This window comes from Tursiops truncatus, chromosome 4 (assembly GCF_011762595.2).
Source record: "Tursiops truncatus isolate mTurTru1 chromosome 4, mTurTru1.mat.Y, whole genome shotgun sequence".
NCBI lineage: Eukaryota > Metazoa > Chordata > Mammalia > Artiodactyla > Delphinidae > Tursiops > Tursiops truncatus.
In genome coordinates this window covers 47,870,495-47,895,659 of record NC_047037.1, presented here as the reverse complement: position 1 = coordinate 47,895,659, position 25,165 = coordinate 47,870,495, and the positions used below count along the sequence as shown (strand labels likewise).

The following is a 25,165-nucleotide window of genomic DNA, read 5'->3' as shown; positions in this document are numbered from 1 at the left end:
GCTTGGAGGAGGTGTCGCAGCGCCGGCCTTGCAGCGGCGGGGTCTGTTGCGAGTCTGACTAGGCTGAAAACACCCTGCAAAGAAAGATCTTCCTTTCCTTAGGGTCTCTGACTGCAGTGTTGATGCCGCCCTAGAGGGCCACATTCCTGTGTGGCGGTGTGATGGTATGCTTAGTTAGCGACTCAAACTTAGTGTTTCCTGGGTAGGCCGCTGGTGCAGCAGAACTGCCGTTTGTATTTTGCAGGCAAAACTGTGCGTAGACGGCGGAGTTACCAAAATTGTTCTTTTGTGCCAGGTCTCCAAATGCAGTGCACTGGTTTGGCCAGTTCTACCCACCGATGTTTAGACCTGTGTCTCGCATTTGGATTCTCTGTGACCATATTTAGTTAGTTACTGAACTGCTTACCGTAGGGTTTGAGGTTGGGCACATGGCTGAGCAGAATAGCACTGTAAAAGGACCAGAATTTAAGCTGGCTTTTTGCATATCTTGGTACGTGGTTCAGAAGTGCTATGACAGGTAGTAATTTGGTAAAAAGTTTATCTACCGCTATGTCTGTATGCTGTTGAATAGTTACCATATGATGCTGTGATTTGATGATTGGAAGGCAGTTTGCAAAACTACAAACCGCTCTCCCCCCCCCCAAAATAAACCCAGCGAAGCATAAAGATGTGTTATTTACTAATCAAAATAATTAGTAAGAGTCAGCTTCCCCCCCCCGCCACTTTTTCCTTTCACTTTTCCTCTTATTAAATCGGGATTTTTTTTAACCATTTGATTCCTGAAAGAACACATAAATACTATTTACATACATGATATAAAGAACAAAGAAAATTTGTACATAAAAGGACACCGTATGGGAATAGTGCGTGCATACACAGTTAGTGCCAAATTCCTTTGTCTTTTCATGAAGTAGAAAGTGTTCTTGTTACATTCTTGTCAATGCTGCTTCTATGAGGTGGGTCAGGTTTTGTCTCTCAGAAGAAAAGACTGATAAGAAAAGCAGATAAGCCAGTATATTCTCAAGTGTGCTTTTCACCATTGTGGTGCATTTCTGACCCTTCAAAAAAATACTGTAGTTCTCGTTTACTAACAATATTAAGCCCCTCAGAATTGACTTAATATGTTGTTTGAACTTGTTAAAATACAGATTCTGTATTTAGTGGAATTTTGTACCACAGCAGTGAAATGAGTTTGTAATATTGTAGGGAAAAGAATCAGTGTGGTACAAAACTGCACTTTACTGTCTGTACATGAGGAAAGTGACATAATTATGCTGTTTTCAAAATTTGGAGCTATTACTTGTGAAAAAGAGATTTTTGTAAGGAAGTGGAGAAATTGTTTTCAGCTGCTTCTCTTATTTACCCAGTCAGAGTAATGTGCTTATGAGTATTACTCAGTTATTACATGTAGTGAGGACAATGTTGTAGAATTAGAGGGAAAGCAGTGTGAGTTAATAAATTATTTTTTAAATTATTTTCTAAGAGAACTTATTTTTAAATAAAGTATATATGGTAACCAAAAACTAAGCTAATTGACTAAACTAAGGTAAACTACTAAACTAAGCTAACACAAGTCCATAGGCATCCTATTTTAATGTCTAGATAAGAATGACTTTAATTTGTAATTAGTATGGTCACAAGAATATAAAGAAATATTTTAATACTCTGACATTGCTTCAGTTTTAATTTTCCTAGGTAGTTAAGTATTCCGTCATCACCTGTTTTGGTTTCAAAACACTCATCTTCCTTCAACAATAAAAAGGTAAACTTTAGGCCAGGCTTTATCTGAATTACATATCCTGAGTCATTTGAATTCAAATTTAGTAGGTATGAACCATTAAATATGCTATATATTTGTGAAGTATTTTTCCCTGGCACGTATTTATGGTGACTGTGTGCTCTCTGTATTTAATGAGGGCCTTCTTAGAAATTTAGACTGTTGCTGATTATTTCTTGGAATAATTATTCTTTAAACACCATAAGATAATGCTTTTGCCAATATAAATCCTTTGTGTTATCTGCTAGGTTTAAGGACCACAGTACAGCTATGGATAGTGAACCAAACCCTGGAACATCTTCGGTATCGACAACAACCAGTAGCACTACCACGACCACCATCACCACTTCCTCCTCTCGAATGCAGCAACCACAGATCTCTGTCTATAGTGGCTCAGACCGACATGCTGTACAGGTATTTCAGTTACCATGATGCATAGGCTAAGACTGAGGATGTCATTTCTTTTTGCTTAAGCCAGATGAATCTATTGTTTCATGTCCTCAAATGAGTTACTTGATACCCTCTAAATGAGTACAGTTAGAATTGTTCATGTTTGGAACAAGCAACAGAGTTATGGAATAATCATTCTATTGAGAGGGCCTACATTTGTCAGCGTGTAGCTTATAAAACAATATGTTGGGAAAATTATAATTGGAAGGTCTCTAGGTACTTCTACAACATTGACAAACTCAACCAAGAGCCCCAACATGAAGAATGGCTCTAGGTTTTTCTGATTATTTTACATTTGAACCCAAAATATGGACTTAGGATCTATTCAGATCTGTTCAGCTCTGTAGATACGTTAAGAGTTTCATTTTAAACCCAAGTGGCCTAAGAACCCTAAACAGGAGGATCCATTCAAGAGCTCCAAGGGGCAGAGGAGGAAGGGAATATTTAATTAGGAAAAGTCTTAGGCTCTTCACTCAGTTGGGAAAATAAAGTTTACGTCGTTAACCTTTATAATAATGGAGGTTGAGGCAATATGGTATAGCATGAAAAGGGCATGGGCATTGCAATCTGATGTGCTCTTTGAATTCCATTTTCTTTATCATTAGTAGATATGTAGCCTTGGGTGAGAGGCATAATCTCCTTGAGCCTCAGGAAACTGAAAAATGAGGGTGAAACCACCTGCTTAGTTAGTTATGAGGATTAAAGGAAGCATCTAGAATTGTGTGGGGCACATTATATATACTCAGTAAACAGTAATAGCTAATATATATTGAATACTTGCTATGTGCCAAGCATTCGATAAGTTCTTAATATGGATTTTCTCCATTTAACAAATGGGAAAACTGATGTTGTAAATTGGCTAAATAACTTTCCTAAACCCACATAACTAGTTGGTACTGTAGCTTTAGAGTTGTGCCCTTGGGACTTCGCTGGTGTCCAGTAGGTAAGACTCCGAGCTCCCAATGCAGGGGGCCCAGGTTCGACCCCTGGTCGGGGAACTAGATCCCACATGCATGCCGCGACTAAGAGGTCCGCATGCTGCAGTGAAGATCCTGCATGCCGTGGCTAACTTACTTGTTTGTGATGTAGTCGTCTCCCTGATACATCTTTCTAGAGTGGAGATCCCAGTATACTGGCTGTTTAGCTGTTCTGTGGCTTAGGATTCTGAAGCTACTGTGGAGTAGAATCAGAATTGTTGGAGACCTAGTCAGTTCAGTAAGAATTCAAACTGGAATGGAGAGTGTGTTTTTAATGTTTTTCACCTTTCTCTGAGGCAAGGGATATAGGGAAGAGTATCTAGAGCTTGAGCATACAGATGATGTGACATTTTAAATGCCATTTTGTTCTCTAGCTTTACCTAAGCTGGATGTGTTAATAAAAAAAAATTATTGAAGATGTGTAGATACAGATATATCTCACAAATAGCACTAACTCTAATTCTTATGAGATCATAGAATTGCTTCCCTTTAAATGTAATCAAATCAATATTTACTGAACTACCTAAGTAGTTCTTTAATACCTTTCAGCTTTCTTTTTCAGTCCTGAGAATCCTCTTCCCCTTCTTTGCTCCTTCATAGGAACAAAATAAGAACAATATGCTGTATCTTTAACTTGCATTTAAAGAGTCTCTCTCCCATGAGTATAGTGTTGAATTGTAATGAAAGACTGTGCTGACAATAGAAAAAAATTACTATACTCTGACAGAAATATGTGCCAAATAGGTTATTCATTTTTTATTTCAGTTTGATTTTAGAATTTTGTTATGGAATTAGAAGAACATATATAGATTTACCTGACGAAAAAGACATATTGTTGTGATTCTAAATCACAATGCAGATCTATAGTCCCCTGCAACTAGGTGTCAAAAGCCTACATTGGTTTTGTGACAGGAGTCTGCAGTAGGTATAGCAATCTTTTTTTTTTTTTTTTTTTTTTTTGCGGTACGCGGGCCTCTCACTGTTGTGGCCTCTCCCGTTGTGGAGCACAGGCTCCGGACACACAGGCTCAGCGGCCATGGCTCACGGGCCCAGCCGCTCCGCGGCATGTGGGATCCTCCCGGACCAGGACACGAACCCACGTCCCCTGCGTTGGCAGGCAGACTCTTAACCACTGCGCCACCAGGGAAGCCCGGTATAGCAGTCTTTTGTTGGGGAATTGAGATATGAAAACATGAAGGTAAAAAAACACAAGGAAATACACTTTCTTGGAATTTGGATAAAGAGATTCATAGGTTTGTGGTAAAGGTGTCCTGACTCAGAAGCTCAAGCTGTAGGATTATGGCTCTATTACTCCCTTAGCTCTTTGAAAACTCTGGTTTGATGCTGAGATTTAGGGTGCTGTTTCAGAGTCATCATGGGCATGATGTGACTTTAGGATGTGTTTGCAGAGTACTGGTAAGTCTGACTTACCATTTGGACAGATAAAGGATTTTCCTCTTACTAGAATACTTGCTTTTCTATACTTATCGATTTATGAAGTTCAGGTTCATAGTTTTCAATAGTCACAGTCATTAACACTTTACCAGGAATTTTTTTTTTAGTAAGAACAGTTTTATTCTGTTTTGAAACAGTTGAATCTGACATTTAAAAAACATTTAAAAAAGTGATTATTTAGTAATTTCCTAAAAAAATAGCTTTATAATTTTAAGTGGTTATTAATATAATGAAGCTAAGTATTTTCAGACATTTAAAGAAAAATACAAATGAGAAGGTAAAAATCACTTCTAATCTAGCTACCCATCAGTAGTCTTTTAATGTTTTCCTGAATATTCTTTAAAATATTTTAATATAAATCGTATCTTACTCTATACACTATTTAGTAACCTGCTTTTTCACCTAATGATATATTTGGGAATTTTTTGTTAATAGATATATCTGCTCTGTTCAATATAGTAGCTACTAGCTGCATGTGGCTATTTTATATTTAAATTATAATTAAAATTCAGTAAAATTAAAAACTTAGTTCCTTAGTTGCACTAGCCACCTTGTAAGTGCTCAGTAGATTCGTGGCTGCTGTATTGGATGGCACTGATCTACATTGATACTCGTAATGCTTGCAGGGTATACATATCCTCGCTACACAAGCTGCAAATCCTACCAAGTTTTATCCAAAATGGTTATACCAATTTACATTCTTACTAACAGTGTATGAGAGTATCTGTTTCTCCAGTAGTAGTAATATTCTTTTAAATCTTTATCCATTGGAAAGTTGGAAAATAGTGTCTTAATTTGTAACTTTTGACTACTAGTGAGATTGAAGATCTTTTCACATGCTTACTTAGCACTTTTTCCTTTTGTGAATTGCCTCTACTGGGTAACTTTAATTTGTACAGATTAGTGAATCCTAGTGATATGTAACTAGGAGAGAACTATGTTAATAAGTTTGATGACATTGAACATTAAAGTAGTGAAATTTTATTTTAGTTTATTTTTTAACATTTTTTTTAAAAGTACATGCACAGACTCTAGACAATGCTATACTTTTTTTTTTTCTTTTTTTTTTTACTTATTTTTATATTTGGCTGTGTTGGGTCTTCGTTTCTGTGCGAGGGCTTTCCCTAGTTGCGGCAAGCGGGGGCCACTCTTCATCGCGGTGCAAGGGCCTTTCACTGTCGTGGCCTCTCTTGTTGCGGGGCACAGGCTCCAGATGCGCAGACTCAGTAGTTGCGGCTCACGGGCCTAGTTGCTCCATGGCATGTGGGATCTTCCCAGACCAGGGCTCGAATCCATGTCCCCTGCATTGGCAGGCAGATTCTCAACCACTGCGCCACCAGGAAAGCCCTTTTTAACATCTTTATTGGAGTATAATTGCTTCACAATGTTGTGTTAGTTTCTGCTGTGTAACGAAGTGAATTGGCTATATGTATACATATATCCCCATATCCCCTCCCTCTTGCGTCTCCCTCCCACCCTCCCTATCCCACCCTTCTAGGTGGTCACCAAGCATCGAGCTGATCTCCCTGTGCTATGCGGCTGCTTCCCACTAGCTATCTGTTTTACATTTGGTAGTGTATATATGTCCTTGCCACTCTCTCACTTCGTCCCAGTTTACCCTTCCCCCTCCCCGCATCCTCAAGTCCATTCTCTTAAAGTAGTGAAATTTTAAACTGCTGCTTTTTTAATACTTTATTTTATGGTTAAGATTATGGTTTGACATTGGTTCAATTGACTTATCACAGGTAATTCAGCAGGCATTGCACCGCCCTCCCAGCTCAGCTGCTCAGTATCTACAGCAAATGTATGCCGCTCAGCAACAGCACTTAATGCTGCACACAGCAGCTCTCCAGCAGCAGCACTTAAGCAGCTCCCAGCTTCAGAGCCTTGCTGCTGTTCAGGTGAGACGGAACTGAATTAAGAACTTATGAGGCCAAAGTTGACATGACCTGCAGATAATTCCTGAAAATAAATATGTTGGTATTATTTTAGAGTTTTCAGGTGTCCTGTGATTATTTTTTCTTAAGGAAATATAATAGGCTGCCAGATTGAGGTTAGTTTAAAAACAAATGAATGTGTTTTATGTGTTACTCTATTGCTAACTTTTGTCCCTCTGCTTTTTAATCTACATTGCAGAAATGCTATACTAATGTCATGGTTTTGTGTGTAAAATTTTAGGTACAACAGTGAATAGTTAGGGTTACATGAATCTTATCTACATTTTAACAAAAAAGGTTTTTTAAATTACATAAGTAATTTACACTCATTAAAAAAAAACAAACAGTATAAAATTGACCATAAGAGGTAAAGTATAGAGGTATTCCTTTTCCATATCCCCTGCTATTTTCCACTCTTCAGAGGTGGCCACTAAAAGTTTAATATGTATCCCTCCAGGAATGTTCTGTATAAAAATATGTATGTACACTTTTCTAAAATCCACTCATATGATTCCTACTGCTAACAGGATGATTTTATGATTAAATGCTTATGTTTTTAAAAAGATCTTCATTATTATTGCACTGTTTATTTAAATTAAACTGTATGTGAGATTTAATCTTAAATGTCCTCACCAGAGGAGAATCTCAGTTGACTGAACCTGAAAAAAGGTTTATTTCTGTTATAAACACATCCCCAGCTGTTACTTCTTCTCGGTAGTGTAATTTTAAATAACGTCGTGTACATGATATGAGTAAGGAAACCGAAACCCACTGGTACTTGATATAGCTCCAATTTCTTTTTCATAACATTAGAGTAGTGATTTCACTTCAAAGAAGACTGAGACCTGTAGAGTAAAACTGACAATGACTGCGGCTATTAAAATAAGATTAGCCTTTGGGTCTTCTGTTTTCACTGTTCAGTGTTTTCTTTTTTTCTTAATCTGTTTGGCTAAAGCTTAATCCATGTTGACTGTAAAATAACTGTAAAATAGATGTTTTGACTTTTATTGTGGTTTTATGGTATCCTGGTACCAGAAAGTTTTTAACTTCAGGCTTTTATAGACATATTATAAAGATTTTATTATTTTAGGCAAGTTTGTCCAGTGGAAGACCATCTACATCCCCCACAGGAAGTGTCACACAGCAGTCAAGTATGTCCCAGACATCTGTAAGTGCCCGAAATTTTTTCCTGGTTTTAAAATTTTAAATTATTGCTTTCCAGAAGTGAACTGTTAATATTTACAAAACTGTTATTGTTTATCTGTTTAATATTATTGAAATAACGTGTCTAGAAACAAGAATGATACATTTCAAGAATTTGGAAATAATGTCAAACTTCTGAAAATCTGAGTCTTAAAAAAGTTTTTGTATTATTTCTTACGTATGTTTTCCCACTGACTGTGTTCACATCTTCTGTGATTCTGAATGATTGCAGTTTTCAGTGTGCATTGAAAGCATGAAACATATAATTCAGGGAATTAAGTCATACTTTTACTGTGATACACTAAAGAATGTCATGTCCTTGGTAGACATCTAAATGTTTCTAGCTCTTTCTGTGCAATTCACGTTTTAGAAATTTTACTTTTCAGTTTATGCTAACTTGAGTTATGTGGGTCAAATTTACAAGTATCCATTCAAGGTAGTGTTACTTATTTTGAGAAAGGAGTAAAAGAAAGGTGATTTGTTATATTGCACATATATACTGGGAAATTGTGCAGAGTATCCCAGTTAAAAGAAATTTACAGGTGTGGTAATACTTGTTTAACTTTTTATTTTGATATAATTTCAAGTTGCAAGAATAATAAAATAAATTTCTGTATACCCTTTACTCAGATTCACCAGTTGTTAGCATTTTGGCTCATAGCTTTATCATGCATTCTTTCTATCTACATATATACAGTTACCTTTTTCTGAACCATTTGTGGGTAAGTTGAGACATGTTCCTTTACTCCTAAATAACTTTGATATGTACTTCCTAGTGACAAAGTCATTCTTTTATGAGCCACATGAAGTGGATTCAATTCAGGAAGTTTAGCATTGATACAGTGCCGTTCATATACAGATTTCATCAGTTGTCCCGTATTTCTCAGCCTCATCACTATAGACATTATGGACCAGATAATTCTTGTAGGGGGCTATCCTGTGCGTTATAGGACGTTAAGCAGCATGCCTAGCTTAGATACCAATAGGCTATGCCCTCCTCTTTTCCCTAGTGTGACAGCCAAAAATGTCTGCAGGCACTGCCAGATGTTTCCTGAGGGGCCAAATTGCCCCTTGTTGAGAACCATTGAGTTAACCTAATAACATCCTCTTTAGCTGTTTTTTCCTGATCCAGGATGGTAATACTTTGAAGCTTTGTAAAATTGAATCCAATGGAGTATAGTTTATAGATTGCTGAGGAAGATGAACTTGTGCTGTATTTCTTTAGTTAAGGTTGTGATCTTTACCAAGTACGTGTATGATGAGCATACAGTTATTTTTGGGCTATTGAGCTGATATTTTTAATTAAAAAATTACATTTTAGCATGGAAGTATCCTGGAATGTGAATAAAATTAGTTAAGAAAGAAATTACTTAACGACTTGAAAATGTTAGACTGAAGAAAATGAAAATTTTAAGTAATGTAATTTAGCCCTAAGCATTAATGCTATAGTTACGGATATTGATGTCAGATAATATTGTTAAGTAATACATTGGTAGTTATGGAAAGGACTGGTAAACTGGCTAAAAAAATTATAGCTAAATTCTTTATTCTGTGAAGTACTGGAATGGCATTAGGGTATATATGTATAGAGATATGTGGTCTGAATTTTTTTCCCTTCACATTATTAAAAGGTATCCTTTTAAACCATTTTTGTTTCATTATGATTTTATGTATGTGACTTTTACAATCACAGTTTCAGTGATTGTGCCTATTTTTTATGAAATTGCTAGTGCTACTTGTCATAAACCAGGTAGCCTTGTATGATGAAGAATGCCAGAACCTGTGCCTGGCTGGTGGGGGAAAAGAAGTAGGGAGAATAGATGTCTAGAAAAAACACGGGAATAATACATAGCATTTGTTCTGTTTTCTGTCCCAGCTGAGCAGTAGATCAAGTGAGTGGACTTGCAGTCCAAATTATGATACTCAAGGTAGCTTAGTAAATTTAGCTCAGTCTCCAAAAGAGGGGCAGAGCATGGTAGCAGAAATCTCTAGGTAGTGATAATAATGAGCCGTCAGGTGGCAGTCTGCTGGTTTTCAGAGTTTTGGTTATTTTGAAATAGGTTTCCGATAACAGTGAATGACATGAGGGAAGGGTCCAGCCTCCAGTAGATACGAGGGCTACAAGGTAGGTTGTCAAGTCACCAGCCAGATAGGTTGGGGTTCAGAGTAGGAGTGGAATGCCAATGGGGAAATGGAATATTGTATTTTAAAAAACGAAGTAAGAAGTCCAATCATACACCTGGGGAAACTGTGTATGTGGAGGAGACCATTGTTAATTGAATGTATAGGTATTTAGTGGTGCCAGCATCCTCTTTACTGTCATGAGAACAGAAAGGCTAATTCTAGACTCTTGCCAGTAGTGAGAGTGGTGGTTTTTTTTGTTTTTGGTGTGTGTGTGTGTGTGTGTGTGTGTGTGTGTGTATGTGTATGATTGATTGTCTCTAAAACTAGTTGGGACCAAGTCTTTAGGTTGATGTCTGTACTTCAATTTAGTGGGACTAAGATTTAGTCTTTAAATTTGATTTGCTAAAATGAAATCTAAGCCAGTTAAAAACTCTTACGCAAAAAAAAAATCAACAAAGTTAAAAATCAGCAAAATGGTTGAAAATGTATTTGCACCATATATGTCACCCAGCTTATATTTGTAAAATACCAAGGGCTCTGTTATATTAGTAAGATAAACAATGAGAATACACAAAAGACCTGCATTGGTAATTTTCAAAAGAAAGACTACTTTTGGGTTTTAAACACATGAAAATATATTAACCATATTAGTAATAAAGAAATGTATGTAAAAATAGCAATAATGTTCTATTTTCACTTGTCAAATTAGAAAACAGGGAAAAACATTGAGACAGTAACAGTTGTTGGCAAGTATGGTACACTCATACACTATTGGTAGGAATGTATAATAATTGGTACAACTTTTCTGGAGGGTTATTTGGCAGTGTGTATGAAAATTTAAACTATGCATGCCTTTTCACATAGCAGTCTGATTTTTAGTGATGTCATTGACTAAATATGAGAGATAATTATGACATACATAATTATGCAAATATGCATGGTTTGTAATGGTGGAAAATTATAAACAATACAAATGTTCAGTAATTGAGGATTAGTTAAAAGATAGTTAATTCATACAGTGGAATACTATAGCTGCTTAAAAATGTTATGTGTGTGTATATAAAGAGACTTAGGTTTTCATTAGTTATTAGGTGAAAAAAGCAAGAATATATCATCTCATTTAACTTATTTACTAGGTTATTCTATTTTTCAGTTCTGAAATTGCCATTTGCTTTTTCTTTGTATCTTCTGTTTCTTTTGCTGAGAGTTTATGTTTTCATTTGTTTCAAGTGGGCTCATAATTGCTTGTTCAAAGCATTTTTATGACTACTGCTTTAAAATCTTTGTCAGATAATTAAAATCTTTCATCTTGGTGTTGGCATCTGTTTATTGATTGTCTTTTTCATTCAGCTTGAGGTCTTTCTGGTTCTTGGTACAATGAGTGATTTTTGATTGAAACCTGGACATATTGAGTATTATGTTATGAGATTGTGAATCTTATTTAAATTTTCTGTTTTGGCTGGCTTCTGAAAGAGCGTTTGCCACATCCTTACTGCCATTTGGGGGTAGAAGTCCAGGTTCCCCATTTGGTTTCCATTGATACCTGAGGGATGCTCCTTGTAATTGCTAAGTGAGCATGAATTCTGGCTCACTAGGCCTCTACTGAGGTATCTCTGGCTAGGAGGGATAGGAATGCTGCGTTACTGCTCCCCACGTGGTCTCCACTGATACTACAGGGATGGGCTGGTTTGTTGTTCGTGATCTTTTACTGCTTGGCTGGTATGAAAGTCTTGGCTCTCTACCTGGCCTTCTCTGGCACTAACCTGTTGGAAGGATTTGTGGAATCCGGGTACCTCATTACAGCCTGACGAGGGTAGAAGCCTAGGTCTTTGCTAATGTGGATGTGGATGGGGCCATAGTGTTTTCTGTGGCGTTTGGCTGGAGTAGAGCAATTATTGCCTAAAAGTTTTCTGTGTTGCTAGGCTGTCCCTTTTCTGATCCTTGGCTAGAAAGAGCAGCCCATTGGAGCTTTTTTTTTTTTTTTTTTTTTGGTCTGTACCCACTGCTGTTTCTGGGTTACTGACTTGTTCACCTTTATGTTTGGGTTATATGAGATTTAAAAAGGAAACCCAGGGAGCTTGCAAGCACATCATTCACTGGATCCTGGAGTCTGCTTTTCTCCACCTTTTAGGATCCTCTTACATTTATTTTATATGTAACATTCGGGATTTTTAGTTATACTTAGGGGGAGGAGTAGGGAGAAGCATGTCTATTCCACTTTCCTGGAAACAGAATTCCTATCATTTAACTTATTTTTTAAAATTTATATCTATATGTCTGTCTGGTTATGTAGGAAGAAAATCTGTAATACACAACAAATTTAATCAGTGGTTATCTTTGAGAAAGTAGGTTGAAGAGCTTCATTTTGTGTAAATAAAACATGAATATACTCTTGTTGTCTAAGATACTGACAGTACAGACAATACAGAGTAAAAGTGACATCCCATTTCAGTAGTCCCTTTTGCCCTGACAAAGTTTTATGTGAAGCTTTCCTATCTTATTCCTGTACATTTCTATACATAAATGTAAATAGATAGGCTATGGTTAATTTTATTTGTTTGTTTTATTGTAAGCGATCATTCTGTATCTTTCTTTTCTAAGTCTTTGGGCATTTTCAGCTGGAAAGGATTATGTGGCTAGAAATTGCAGTCATAGGTCTATAAATGACTCAAAGGCTGTTTGTATCTCATTCCCTTTCCCTTTCTTTGCTGTTTTTTGGCGCTAGAATCTACATTAATCCCAGATGTTTTGACTTTAATTCACTGTACTATTCTGTCAAGAAGGAAAAACCTTATTTTTGATAGCTTTCTGGCTCTGGTGTCAGACAAAATGAGCTTTCTTTCTTTTTTTTTGGGGGGGGGGGTGCCACGGCATGTGGGAACTTAGTTCCCCCACCAGGGGTTGAACCCGTTCCCGCTGCTTGGGAGTGCAGAGTCTTAAACACTGGACCACCAGGAAAGTCCCAAGATGAGCTTTTGAAGCCCAGTTAGTTTTATGACTTTATTCATTCATACATTAACTCATTTATTCAACAAATATTTATTGAGCATTTAAACACCGTTCTAGGTGCAGGGAATACAGCAACACAGCAGATAAAATCTCTTGTCTTTATGGAGCTAGGGATAGATAGATAACAGGTAAACTAGTATATAATATGTCAGATGGTGGTAAGTTCTATAGAGAAAAATAAAGCAAGGAAGGGGAATGGGATGAGGGAATTTGCTCTTTTAATTAGGGTGGTAAGGGAAAGCATTGCTAATAAAAATGGCATTTGAAGGAGGGTGAGGGAGGCAAACATGCTTAAGGAACAGAAAGGAGGGTAGTGTGGCTGGAGTGGAATGAGGGAGTGGGAGTATGTTTAGAGATGACTTTAGAGAGGTAATTGTAATGTAATCACGAGGAGATTATTAAACCCTTGGGTTTTACTCTGCGTGAGTTGGGAAGCTACTGGAAAGCTGTTTTAGTAGGGATGTGACATGATCTCACACAGGCTTTAACTTAGGTACAATTTTGAGAGTAAGTTCTAGGGGCCAGTGATAGAAGCAGGGAGACCGGTTAAGTGGTTCCTGTAATAATCCAAGAGAGAGAGATATTGGGGGCTTGGACCGTGATGGTGACAGTAGATGTGGTAAAAAGTGGTTAGCCAGATTCTGAATTTTTTTTCTCCAATATTTTATTATAGAAATTTGGATGTTTTGGGACTTCCCTGGCGGTCCAGTGGTTAAGACCCTGTGCTCCCAATGCGGGGGGCATGGGTTCGATCGCTGGTTGGGAAACTAAGATTCCCACATGCCTCATGGTGTGGCCAAAAAAAGAAATTTGGATGTTTTGAAAATAGACCTAACAGTATGTGCTGAGGGATTGAATAAGAGATGTGAGGAAAGGTAGAGTCACCGATAACTGTAGTATTTTGGCCTGAACACCTGGAAGAATCTGCTAAAGCAGGTGTTGGAGAAGAAAATAAGAAGTTTGGTTTTCAACATGATGTATGTTAGACACCCACCTATAGATGTTGAGTAGGTGTTGGATATATGAGTTTGGAGTTCATGTGGCAGGTCTGGTGATTAGTGATGTCTTGTGCATCTCATTGACAATTCAAGTCAGAAGAGTACATGGTGACTTTACTACCAATTGTAGAATATTATGAGAGAAAGTTTGAGGACATAAGGGACCTGGCTTCTGGTCTTAATTCTGTGACTGACTGGTGGTGTGACTTAGGGCAAGTCATTTAACCTCCTTACACCCCTGTTTTATGTAAAATTAAGTTGTCTAATTAGATGGTTTTTAGTCTTTTCATCCATGTGTCCCTGGGCCTAGATCAAGGAGAAGGTTCAGTAGATGGTGCTATGCACTAAATTGCATCCCTCCCAAATTCGTATGTTGAAGCCTTAAACTCGCATGTGACTATATTAGAAACAGGGCCTTTAAGGAGGTGGTTAAGGTTAAAAGAGGTCCTAAGTGTGGAGCTCTGATCCAGTAGACCTGGTGGCTTTATCAGAGGAGAGACATCAGAGATCTCCCCTCTATCTGCTGAGAGGTAAGAAGGTGGCCATCTGCAAGCCAGCATAGAGCTTGCACCAGAAACTGAATTGGCTGGCACCTTGGTCCTGGACTTCCTAGCCTCTAGAACTGTGGGAAATAAATTTCTGTTGTTTGAACTACCCAGTCTGTGGCACCTTGTTATGGCAGCTTGAGCAGACTAAGATAGATAGGGCTCTGAGCCTTACCTTAAACTTTATTTATTTATTTAAAAAAATTTTTATTATTGGCTGCATTGGGTCTTCGTTGCTGCGCTTGGGCTTTCTCTAGTTGCGGCGAGTGGGGGCTTCTCTTCGTTGCGGTGCTCGGGCTTCTCATTGCGGTGGTTTCTCTTGTTGTGGAGCATGGGCTTTAGGCGCGGGGGCTTCAGTAGTTGTGGTGCATGGACTTAGCTGCTCCACGGCATGTGGCATTCTCCCGGACCAGGGATGGAACCCGTGTCCCCTGCATTGGCAGGTGGATTCTTAACCACTACGCCACCAGGGAAGCCCCCTTACCTTAAACTTTAGACAGAACAGTTCTGTGATCTGTTTGAATCTGGGAGTTCTGAATAAGATGGTGTGTGAAGAAAGGGTTCTATTAAAAAAAAAAATTTGAGAACCAGTGGTTTAGATATTAATCTAAGATTCTGTAGGGACTTAGCCTATCACATAGTAGGTGTGTAATAAATATTTGTTAAAAGATGAAGTTTAATTATAATCATCAACTAGAACATGTAATACATCGTATTAATTTTAATTCTTGGTTATCTTGGTACTGCAAGTGGTTTATCTTCAGTGCAAAGAATCATTTTAGGATATATTCTGATTGCCTGAAATTGCATTATGGAAGAGAGTCTAAGTCCTGACCTCAGTGATGAGATTCTTTTGTTGTTAGTTATGAGCAGGCAGCCAGTTAATCAGGTTTACCTATTGTCCCACACTGTGCTAGTGGCCCTGGGGGTACACATGAGTCAAAGTCCCTTCCCTCAGAGACAGTAATAGACATTTGAAGAACTGTGCCTAGACATATCAAACAGTAACCAACATAACAGTATATAATCAAGTGATAAATTCCATGGGAGTTAACAGAAAAGAGATCTTTGGGGATTGGAGTAGTTGAAGAAGGCTTTTTGTATGGGACTTAAGCTGAGCTTTAAAAAATACGTAGAGTTTGCAGAGAAGAGGACTCATCCTGAGCTCATGTTCCTGAAATAGCAGAGCTTAGTTTCATGGATTCATTCCTGAATGGGATTCTTTGCTAGTCTCCCACACTCCTGAGGATAATCTGTGCCAATATTTCTTTATTGAATGCCTGCTTGGTGCCAGGCGTGGTGTTAGGTGTCAAGAATCCAAAGTGAACAAACGTCTTAGAGTACAGTGGATATAGTCTACAGACATGTAAATAGTCAAAGGACACTGTGATAGGAGTTTTGTTTTACTGGAGTTATCTTCTAATAACTTGCTTGTAAAGGGTACGTGGAAAATAAATTTGGAATCTTTGTAGTCCTAAAAATTCCCTCCCCATATCTTTTTAATGATTATTTGTATGTAAATTCTATATTGAAAATGATTTTTCTTAGGAAACTTGAAACCATTGTTTTCAAATTTTTAGTATTACCAAAGAAAAGGCTGATTTTGTCTTATTATCACTAATTGGTACTTTTTCTCTTCAGTCTTTTGGGTTTGCCTGTTTTCTTTAGCTTTTCTGGAGTTTCATGAGGCTCTCTAGATGTCATTGAGTTCAGACACTTTTTGGACTCTCTTAGTGTGACACTTAATGTTCATGTGTATGAAACTAAAAAAGTTTTAACAAAAATTTATTTCCTTCTATTTTTCTCTGTTCTCTTTTTCTGGAGCTCCTTAGTTGGATATTGGTCTTTCTGGATTGATCCTTTACTTCTTTTAGCTTTTTACTCATTTTCTGTCTTTATCTTTTTATTCTGTTGTGACATATTTCCTTACCCTTTTTTTTTTAATCCTTTCGTTTCACATTTAAAAGAAAATTTTAGTTCAGCCTTTGTATTTCCAATTTCTAAGAGAATTTTCTTATTCTTTTCCCTTGGAATCCTATTTCTCTGTTATGGCTGAAATATTTTAGATCTCTGTTGTGATACTTATCAGATTTTAAAACTCTTTTTTTTGTTGTTTCCTAAATAATTTATGTTCCTTAGAAATTATCTTTGTCTTTTTTTTCATGCTACTGGTTTTTCTCTTATAAGAAAAAGAAGTTTTCCCTTAAAATGCTTGGTTTTCTGCTTATATTTAAGAGTAAATGATTATATAAATTAATCAACATGGGTTTCTTCCACTGCTTTGAAGATAGGTTGTTCCTTAGCAGACCTCTTTCCTTAGTGGAAAGGCCGATTAAGATTTCTGTATTTGCATGTGGGAATAGCAGTGGTGATGACAGTGGTAAGGATATATCTTTGGCAGGTTTAGAATTGAAGGTGTGCAGGTTAGAAGCTGGCCATTAGACTGGTGAGCCAGCAGTTTCAGAATAAGGAGGGTTTTACTTCAAGGTACCAGTACCCACTCTAGAAGCCTAGCTTTTCCGTGGCAGTTTTTAGACTTTTAAAGAGAAGTGTCCTTTCTTTCTAGGTCTCGATACCCCTTCTGTATGGGAGAGGGGTGGGGTTGTGACTGGTGAGACTGTTTTCTAGACAGACCTGTAGATAATCCTTCAATTTTTAGCCCCACTTCTTACTTCTGCTTTCATACCTCTAAATTCTGAGTCTAACTAAATCCACTCTGGTCTGTTTCTTCCTGTATTCTGGACTACAGAGAGCTTCCTTCTCTCTGTTTTCTCCTTCAGTATGATCTCATCTTTAAGTCTTACAGAAATACAGATGGTACCCTTATCTCTCTCGCTTTGCTGTATGTGTGTTTTCTTTTTGTTTAATGTTGTTCTTTTAATCCCCCAAGTGTTTTTGGAAAAAACATTTAAACCCACAGAAAAATGGAAAGAGTAAGCATTGACCCTTGTGTACCCTTCATGTAGCTATCCATAACAGTTGTTAAGTTCCTCTCTATTCACACGGTTTTTCTGACCTATGTGCCCCATATTTGGATTCCCTCAGTAGTCTCCAAAATACCTTTTCCCAGGATTTAATTAAGGGTCACACATGCATGTGGATGCCCGATTTTCCTTTAATATAAAAAGATCTGGGCTTCCCTGGTGGTACAGTGGTTGAGAGTCCGCCTGCCGATGCAGGGGACACAGGTTCGTGACCCGGTCCGGGAGGATCCCACATGCCATGGAGCGGCTGGGCCCGTGAGCCATGGCCGCTGAGCCTGCGCATCCGGAGCCTGTGCTCCGCAACGGGAGAGGCCACAACAGTGAGAGGCCCGCTTACGGGGGGAAAAAAAAGAAAATCTCCTCCCCCACCTTTTTTTTTTAAAGAGCTCAGGTCACTTATCTTACGGAATGTCCCACAGTCTAAATGTGTATGTTTGTTACCCCCAGTCTTTTTTTTTTGTTTTTTAAACATCTTTATTGGAGTATAATTGCTTTTTTCCCCCCCAGTCTTTTTTGTTATTGTAGTAACTGCTATTTCAGTGGGTTTTAGTAGGAGGGAGAAGCAAATGGGTGTGCTCAGACCATTATCTTCAGTGTTTATTGTTTTATAAACATGATTTTTAATGGCTACATAATATTCTACCTTTTTAAAAAAAACCTAATTTCCTCTTGCTGGCAGTTTTAGTTTTTCCCTTTTTTTGCTATTATAAGTAAACCTGCATTGAATGTTATGTATCTTTATATCTAGTAATTCTCTTTAAAAAAAATTTCCTAAGAGTATACTCTTAGGAATATTAGGAATATTAGTATATTAGGTCAATGAGATTGTTTTTAGATCAAGAGCCTTATAAATGATCAGTTTTCTCTAAAAATGTCTAAATCAGATTAACTACATATCAAATGGATTCATTATGAATTTATCTGGGGGAAAATTACTTGCTTAAAACCAAGGTACTTATCCTCTATTATTAATATTAGGAGGTATTTTAAGTTTTAAAACTCATTGTTTTCAAGGATTGTTAGAAACCTGTTTCAAAGCTTAATAGCAGTTTAAAGTAACACTGTAGCCTGCGTATTTGTCCGGTCATGAGCAGTTTTACTGCATTCTTATAAAATATTCCCATAGTACAGGTAAAGTAAAAAAGTGTCGTCACCTTCAGCCTCCTTTCCCCTTCAGTCCTTCTGTCTTCTCAGTTTGCTGGATATCCCGTCAGATCTTCACCTATGCATTAAGGACATATATAGTATAAAGAAACGTGTGCCTATGTGTTTAGTACACAGTTTTTTTTAATACACTGTAAACACATGTAGGTATTCTGCATTTTGTTTTTACACTTAACAGTGTGTCTTCAGAGCTTTCTATCTCACTCGCTTGAGCTACTGTGCACAGCATGGCTGCAGTTTGTCTTATATAATATCTTTGTTGTTGGACAGTTATTTCCAATATTTTAATTGTTTCTGCATTGCAACTTTTCTTTTTAGGGTGTCAAAATCTGAACACAATTGGGAGGTTGTGAAGTTGTTTTTTGTTTGCTTTGCTGTTGTTTTTACAGCTTGTATTGCAGAAAGTAGAAATAATGATTTTCTGTAATAAATAGGTAGGCATTTTATTTCATTTCATTGTTAAAAATATGTGGTCTCTTAAAAAGGATATCCTTCATGGGTAGATATTATTATTTGAAATTTCTATATAATATTTAACACTTCTAGATATTTGAATTGCATAAATTCCCACTGAATAGTGAGGCAAGAAAATTTATATGCTGCTTTAATGTGATAAAAACAAAACAATATACGGAAGTAAATATAAAAAAAGGAAAATATCATTTCCTCTCTGATTCTAAAGTTAATACCTACATAGAAATGACAAAAACTTTGGAAAAGAAAATATAAATCATTCCCAAGTTTTACCCCTAGTAGGCATTATTCACCTTTAGCATTTTGGTGACTGCTCTTCCACGTGTGTGTGTGTATGTGTATATTTCTATACCAAATCTAATCAGATACAAATTTATGAGTATGCGTTATTGTGTGTGTATACAGTGCAGGCATCTTTCTCTCAACATGTTTTTCACATGTGTGGAATGTATATATACATACATGCAGATATTTGTATGTAATTGTATATATGGATTATGTTCTACATGTTATTCTACAGTTTTTTCACTCAGCAGTGGGTCATAAAGATATTTTCATGCCATTGAATACAGATATAATCAGTCTTTTAATGTCTGTGTACCATGTCTCTCTGTAGATATACCTGATTGATTCTGATCAGTTACATGGCAGCAGTGGGTCTCAAATGGGCTTTGGTTCTAGGGAGTACTCTGGGCCAGAGGCCCTGTGTAGCCTCCTAGTGGGGGCACTAAGGAGTGGTTGAGAGTTAAATGGCTTTTCTTGGCAGATGTGGTTTTCTTTGGTGGCTCTTAGTGTCAGTAAGGAGAGAGCTTCCAACAATAGGGCTAAAGGAGTAAGTTCCTTTATGGAGTGTGGGGCTTGAGGTGTGAGACGACAGGATTGGCCGAGGCTTTAAAATGAAAGGGAATTACGCATGTTGAGATGGGATTGACAGAGAAGATAATGGAAACAGTTGAGGGCATCTGGTTCAGGTCAGCAGAGCAAAGGAGAAAATAGAGGAGAGACATATCAGTTGTGGAAAGGAAGGGACTTCTTGCAGAGTTGGCTACTGATGGCCTTGCCCTCGTGGGTTTGGCATTCATTAGTAGACGCAGTCTGGAATGGCACTTGCCATTTGGAACTTAAAAATAAACATGATGTTTGTTCTTTGATCTCACAACTTAGACGAAGTGAAATGCAGGTGGCTAGGAGGCTACTATTTAGTTTTCTTACTTCCTTTTTAAGAAAAAAAAGCATTCTATTTGTAATTTTTGTTCTACTTCCTTATTCCTTACAGAGCACTCTCAGGCACTTGGCTATCAGCCAGTCAGTTTTTTAAAAAACTTGTATGTTTTTGTTTAAAGAGTGTGTGGTCTATCCTTTACTAGAGTATCGTTCTTTCTTTCTTCCCCCCTTTATTTTTAAGAATCACTGACTGGAAAAACTGCCAAGGCATTATTACTGTAGAGTGACCCAAATTAACAAGCTCTCACAGTATAGGAAAGCACCCTGCATGCCAATATATGAGTCAGAAAACCTGGTCCAATTTTACCCTGCTAAGTGATTTAACCTTTGGAGCAAGGCTTTATCCAAGATACCCGTTTGTGGAGTGGTGTAGAAAAAGAATATGTTTGGGGGGTGCTTATTAATAATTTATTGTATAGCACATCAAAAGTAGAGTTGAACTAGTATCACCACACGATCTGCATTTTCACTCTGCTTTGTTAGGGGCTAGACCAGAATTGTTTTCTCTTCTTGCTGTTGTACACACACACACACACACACACACGCGCTCAGTCTTTGTGATAGACTTATATACTACATTTAAAGTATGAAGTATGCCTTAAAATAACATGGCATTCATTAAGTTAATAAACGTATTGAATGAAGGCACTCTCATAGATATTGGTTATATGAAGATAAATAACACATGGTCCCCACCCTTAAAGAAATGATTGTTTAGACGAGTGAGACAGAAGTTTATGCTAGAAGAATATGGAAATTATGGAAGATAACAGGCAAAAGAGGAGTAGTCAGTTCTACTACGGGGTTGGGATGCCTGAAAAAGCTTAGCAGGTGATTTTTGAGAGAGAGTTGTACACTACATAGAGGGGGAAGAGGTGGGGTATGGGGGTAGGTGATGCTCAGTTCAGTCCAGAGTTGTTACCAGAGCCGTAGAGGCCTGAGACATGATGACACTGCAAATAGCTTCATATGGCTAATATGAAGGGTATGTATGGAGGAGTGGAAGGAGATGACACTGCAGAGGTAGTTAGGGGAGTTTGAATGTTATCTAGAAGATTTTTAAATGGCTAATTAATATTTATTAATTAAAATTAGGGAAAGATTGTCTGGCAAGTCAGAGAAGACAATATTCCAAGCAGAGAGATCAGTTTACAGCTGTTGAAGCAATGTAGATGGAAGTGCTATGGGCTCAGAATCTCAAACTATGTGATTCAAAATTAAAATGAAATTGAGGAAGATAAAGGTGTAGAAACAGTAAGACATGTGACTGATTTTGTGTGTGAGTTATATGAGAGGGAGGAGTTAGGATGATTTCCAGATTAGTCTGTCTTGGGGGATTTTTAGAAGATGCCAGTGGCCATTTGAGGAGAAGCTGGTTTAAGAAGGAATGATAGGGCTTCCCTGGTGGTGCAGTGGTTAAGAATCCGCCTGCCAATGCAGGGGACATGGGTTTGAGCCCTGGTCCGGGAAGATCCCACATGCCGTGGAGCAACTAAGCCCGTGCACCACAACTGCTGAGCCTGCGCTCTAGAGCCTGCGTGCCACAATGACTGAGCCCACGCGCCACAACCAATGAAGCCCACGTGCCTAGCCCATGCTCCGCAACAAGAGAAGCCACTGCATTGAGAAGCCGGTGCACTGCAACGAAGAGTAGCCCCCACTTGCTGCAACTAGAGAAAGCCTGTGTGCAGCAATGAAGACCCAACACACCCAAATACAGATTTAAGTATTTTATTAAAATTAAGAAATACTTAAAAGATACAGATAAATATAATTAGTTAACCAACTTGTGTACCCACTATGCAGTTTATTTAACTTTTTATTTTTAAATAGTTATCAACTCAGGAAGTTATGAAAACGGTATAGAGAGGTCCTTCTGTATAGCCTTCACTCAGCCTCCTCCAGTCACTTGTTCAGTTTAACAAATGTCCTGGACTGGTACAAATGCTCATGTTTTGGGATATATTATGGAACTGTGCAGGTAGTGTGAATATGGATTCTGTACCCCTATGTGGTGCAAACCTGGAGTTTTGATTCTCATAAGAGCCTCTCTCCTTCCACCTGGGGCAGGGCAGATAGCAACCTTTCTTGCTGCTTCTCAGGACGCATAGGTGGAGCTTTTCCAGCTCCTTTTCACATATTGAGGAGCCCTTTTGAGGATCTTGGCTCAAAACAGGTTTTACTTCTAGGTCCCCCCTGAAATAGGCTCAAAATCAGGTCTTCTATCTCTGTGGGCCAATATCTCCCTAGATTGCCTTGGTGTCAGCTGGAGCTTACATCTTTGAGTTTCTTCCTTTCCGGCACCTGAGAATTCCCCCTCCCTTCCCCTTTTTTGAGTTCAGTTATATATTTTTATAATTTTTCATGTTGATCTTGCATTTCAGTGAGTGCATTTGGGCACGTGGATGTATTAGTTCAATCTGCCTTGTTCCTTGAATCAGAAATCTAATAAACTATTTCTTATTTCTTAATTTTATTCTCTACATTGTCCATAAAAAGGATTTGAGGTTGCATTGTGTTATTCTCGTTAAAAATATTATTTATTTTTAAAATGGATAATACATGCATGCATGTATGCATGTGGTAGTCTACATGTGTCCCTTTGTCCTGTTCCCACCCAGTTTGCCTTCACAGGTACAACCAGTTACCAGTCTCTTATATATCCTAGAGATAGACCATGCACTAGTTTATTCTTTAACAGCAGCTTTAGTGTTTATAATTTAATCTTGTAACCAATATTCAGGAGTTTTCCGTCTGTTTGACCAGTAACAATTCTATTTTCTTCTTTTCTGAGAGCTTTTGAAGGAGAATTTTATACTAGTTATATGTTACGTGTATGTTTATGTACATGTGCATGGATTATCTGTGTTTTAACTTTTGTTCATTTCAGAAATCCCTCGAAATGTGACAGAAAATGACAAAATAATGTAGACTGTTGATTCAAATGTTTTAAGTCACTACATGGAATATTAAAATAATGGAACAATAGCCCTAATTTTTGGGAGATAGTAGAAATGATATTTTAAGATGTTGGAATCTTATGAAACACAATAAGGATATCCTTAAAAATTGTCCTAATTACTAACCAGTACATGCTATTGTTTGCATATGCGCAAATAATCGCCTATAGAAATGATGGGTCTGTCAAAGATGAAGCCCTCTCTTAGGTTCCTCAGCCACGATATATACCATTGATTGCCTAACTGCAGCTTGGTGAAATTCAGTGACATGGAAGCAAGAAATGGAAGCCTATGACCTGATATGTTTTCTTCCTTAGATCAACCTCTCTACTTCTCCTACACCTGCACAGTTAATAAGCCGTTCCCAGGCTTCCAGTTCTACCAGTGGCAGTATTACCCAACAGACTATGTTACTAGGGAGTACCTCCCCTACCCTAACGGCAAGCCAAGCTCAAATGTATCTCCGAGCTCAAATGGTAAGATATGAGCTACCAGATTTTTTCAGTGTTTAAAGACTTGAGAGAGATCAAAATGTTTCTTGATTTGATGCAATAGGAGGCATTTTTAATATTTAAGAAATGTTTAACAAAATTTTTATGTATGTGCCTATTTCTTATACATTTATGTCATGAAAAATTCTACCTTTAATTGGTAGGCCTTCTTGGTGTATCAAATAGTAATTAGCAGCATTAGGGAGCTAACAGATTCTGTAACATAGGAGTGATTAATTTTTAATATCAAATTTCTTTGATTTCAAACCCTTTTTCATATTTTAACATCTCTGAAACTGAGATGCATTTTATAATTGATGGCATCTTACGGTTGTAGTTGGTGCTTGTAGTGATACATAAAATCACCGTATATCTTTGACATCTTAGATGTGATGAAATTGTTAGAAACATAAAAAACTTGGTTGTTAACTATAAATTAGAATTTATATTGTGGGATCTTCTGAAATCTGGATTGGAGTTCGTGATAATTTACCAGATGAGTCTTAGCTTTGGTTATTCCCGTCTCAAAATCTGCAAGGTGATTTGTGTTCCTATGCTCACTTTGATCTTTTGTTAATACAGGAATGTTAATTTGGCTATTGTGTTATCTACTGATTTCCTAATTTACTTGTTGAGCCTTCTTTAAGGAATGTAAAAATTGGTTGACATTTACTTTATTTGATGTCTTTACAGGTAGCTAGAGAAGAACTTTGTCCCTGATATGTATTTATTTATATTCTCTTTTATCCAGTGAACTGAATATATATCTGGATCCCCAGTTCTACACTAAAATTGCAAAGAAGGTTTCCATCATATTTCTAACAGGAAACAATGATATGACCCTCTTTTTATTTACAGACTATTCAATAGACATTACCATATTTCTGGGTTTTTTCCCCATGAGATCTTATTTAATCAGTAATATACTTCAGAATTAGGGAGAACCATTTGAAATGGTTGCTACTGGACCGTTTTTGACTTCTAAAACTGTCAGTTTCATATGGTTCACGCTAGATAGAACATCTTTTTAGGTATAGTGCTTTTAGCTGTTTGTACTGGAAATTACTTTCTTGTGAAAGTTATACTTGTTATTTAATTCACTTAAATTTAGTATGTAAAGAACTGAAGTTTAAATGATCCTTTAATTGGTAATTTTAATTTAAACAGAAATGGCTTTTGAGGAACTGTATAACTTGATGCAATTTTGAGATAGAGTATTCACAGGTTCTTTGAAACAACTGTCATAATTTACTAAATTGGATTGGATAATCTCTGAGTGGATTGTATTGCCTTTTTTAATTAATGGCATTCTGTTTCAGTATTGAAAAAAAAGTATTTGAAAAGAGATGGTGATAATTAAATAAATCAAGTATGTCTTTCCTTTCTTTTTCTT

The 25,165-nt window shown here is 37.3% G+C and overlaps 1 protein-coding gene across 10 annotated transcripts in view; it reads left to right on the top strand.

The window, feature by feature from the left end:
• The window catches only part of PHC3 (polyhomeotic homolog 3), an 85,656-nt gene that overhangs the window by 569 nt on the left and 59,922 nt on the right, over positions 1-25,165 (top strand). For 7 of the 10 annotated variants that reach the window (XR_004526316.2, XR_002178572.3, XR_004526315.2 and 4 more), the window contains exons 2-5: positions 2,026-2,191; positions 6,405-6,560; positions 7,687-7,764; positions 23,599-23,757. Coding sequence is in view for 6 of the 10 variants with exons in the window: in XM_019946086.3 (XP_019801645.2) it covers positions 2,026-2,191; positions 6,405-6,560; positions 7,687-7,764; positions 23,599-23,757 (559 nt within the window). In the remaining 4 variants the exon portion in view is untranslated. Of the gene's footprint in view, positions 1-35; positions 165-2,025; positions 2,192-6,404; positions 6,561-7,686; positions 7,765-23,598; positions 23,758-25,165 lie in introns of those variants that run through there. The other 3 variants (XM_073803889.1, XM_033855460.2, XM_033855459.2) reach the window with 2 other exon arrangements.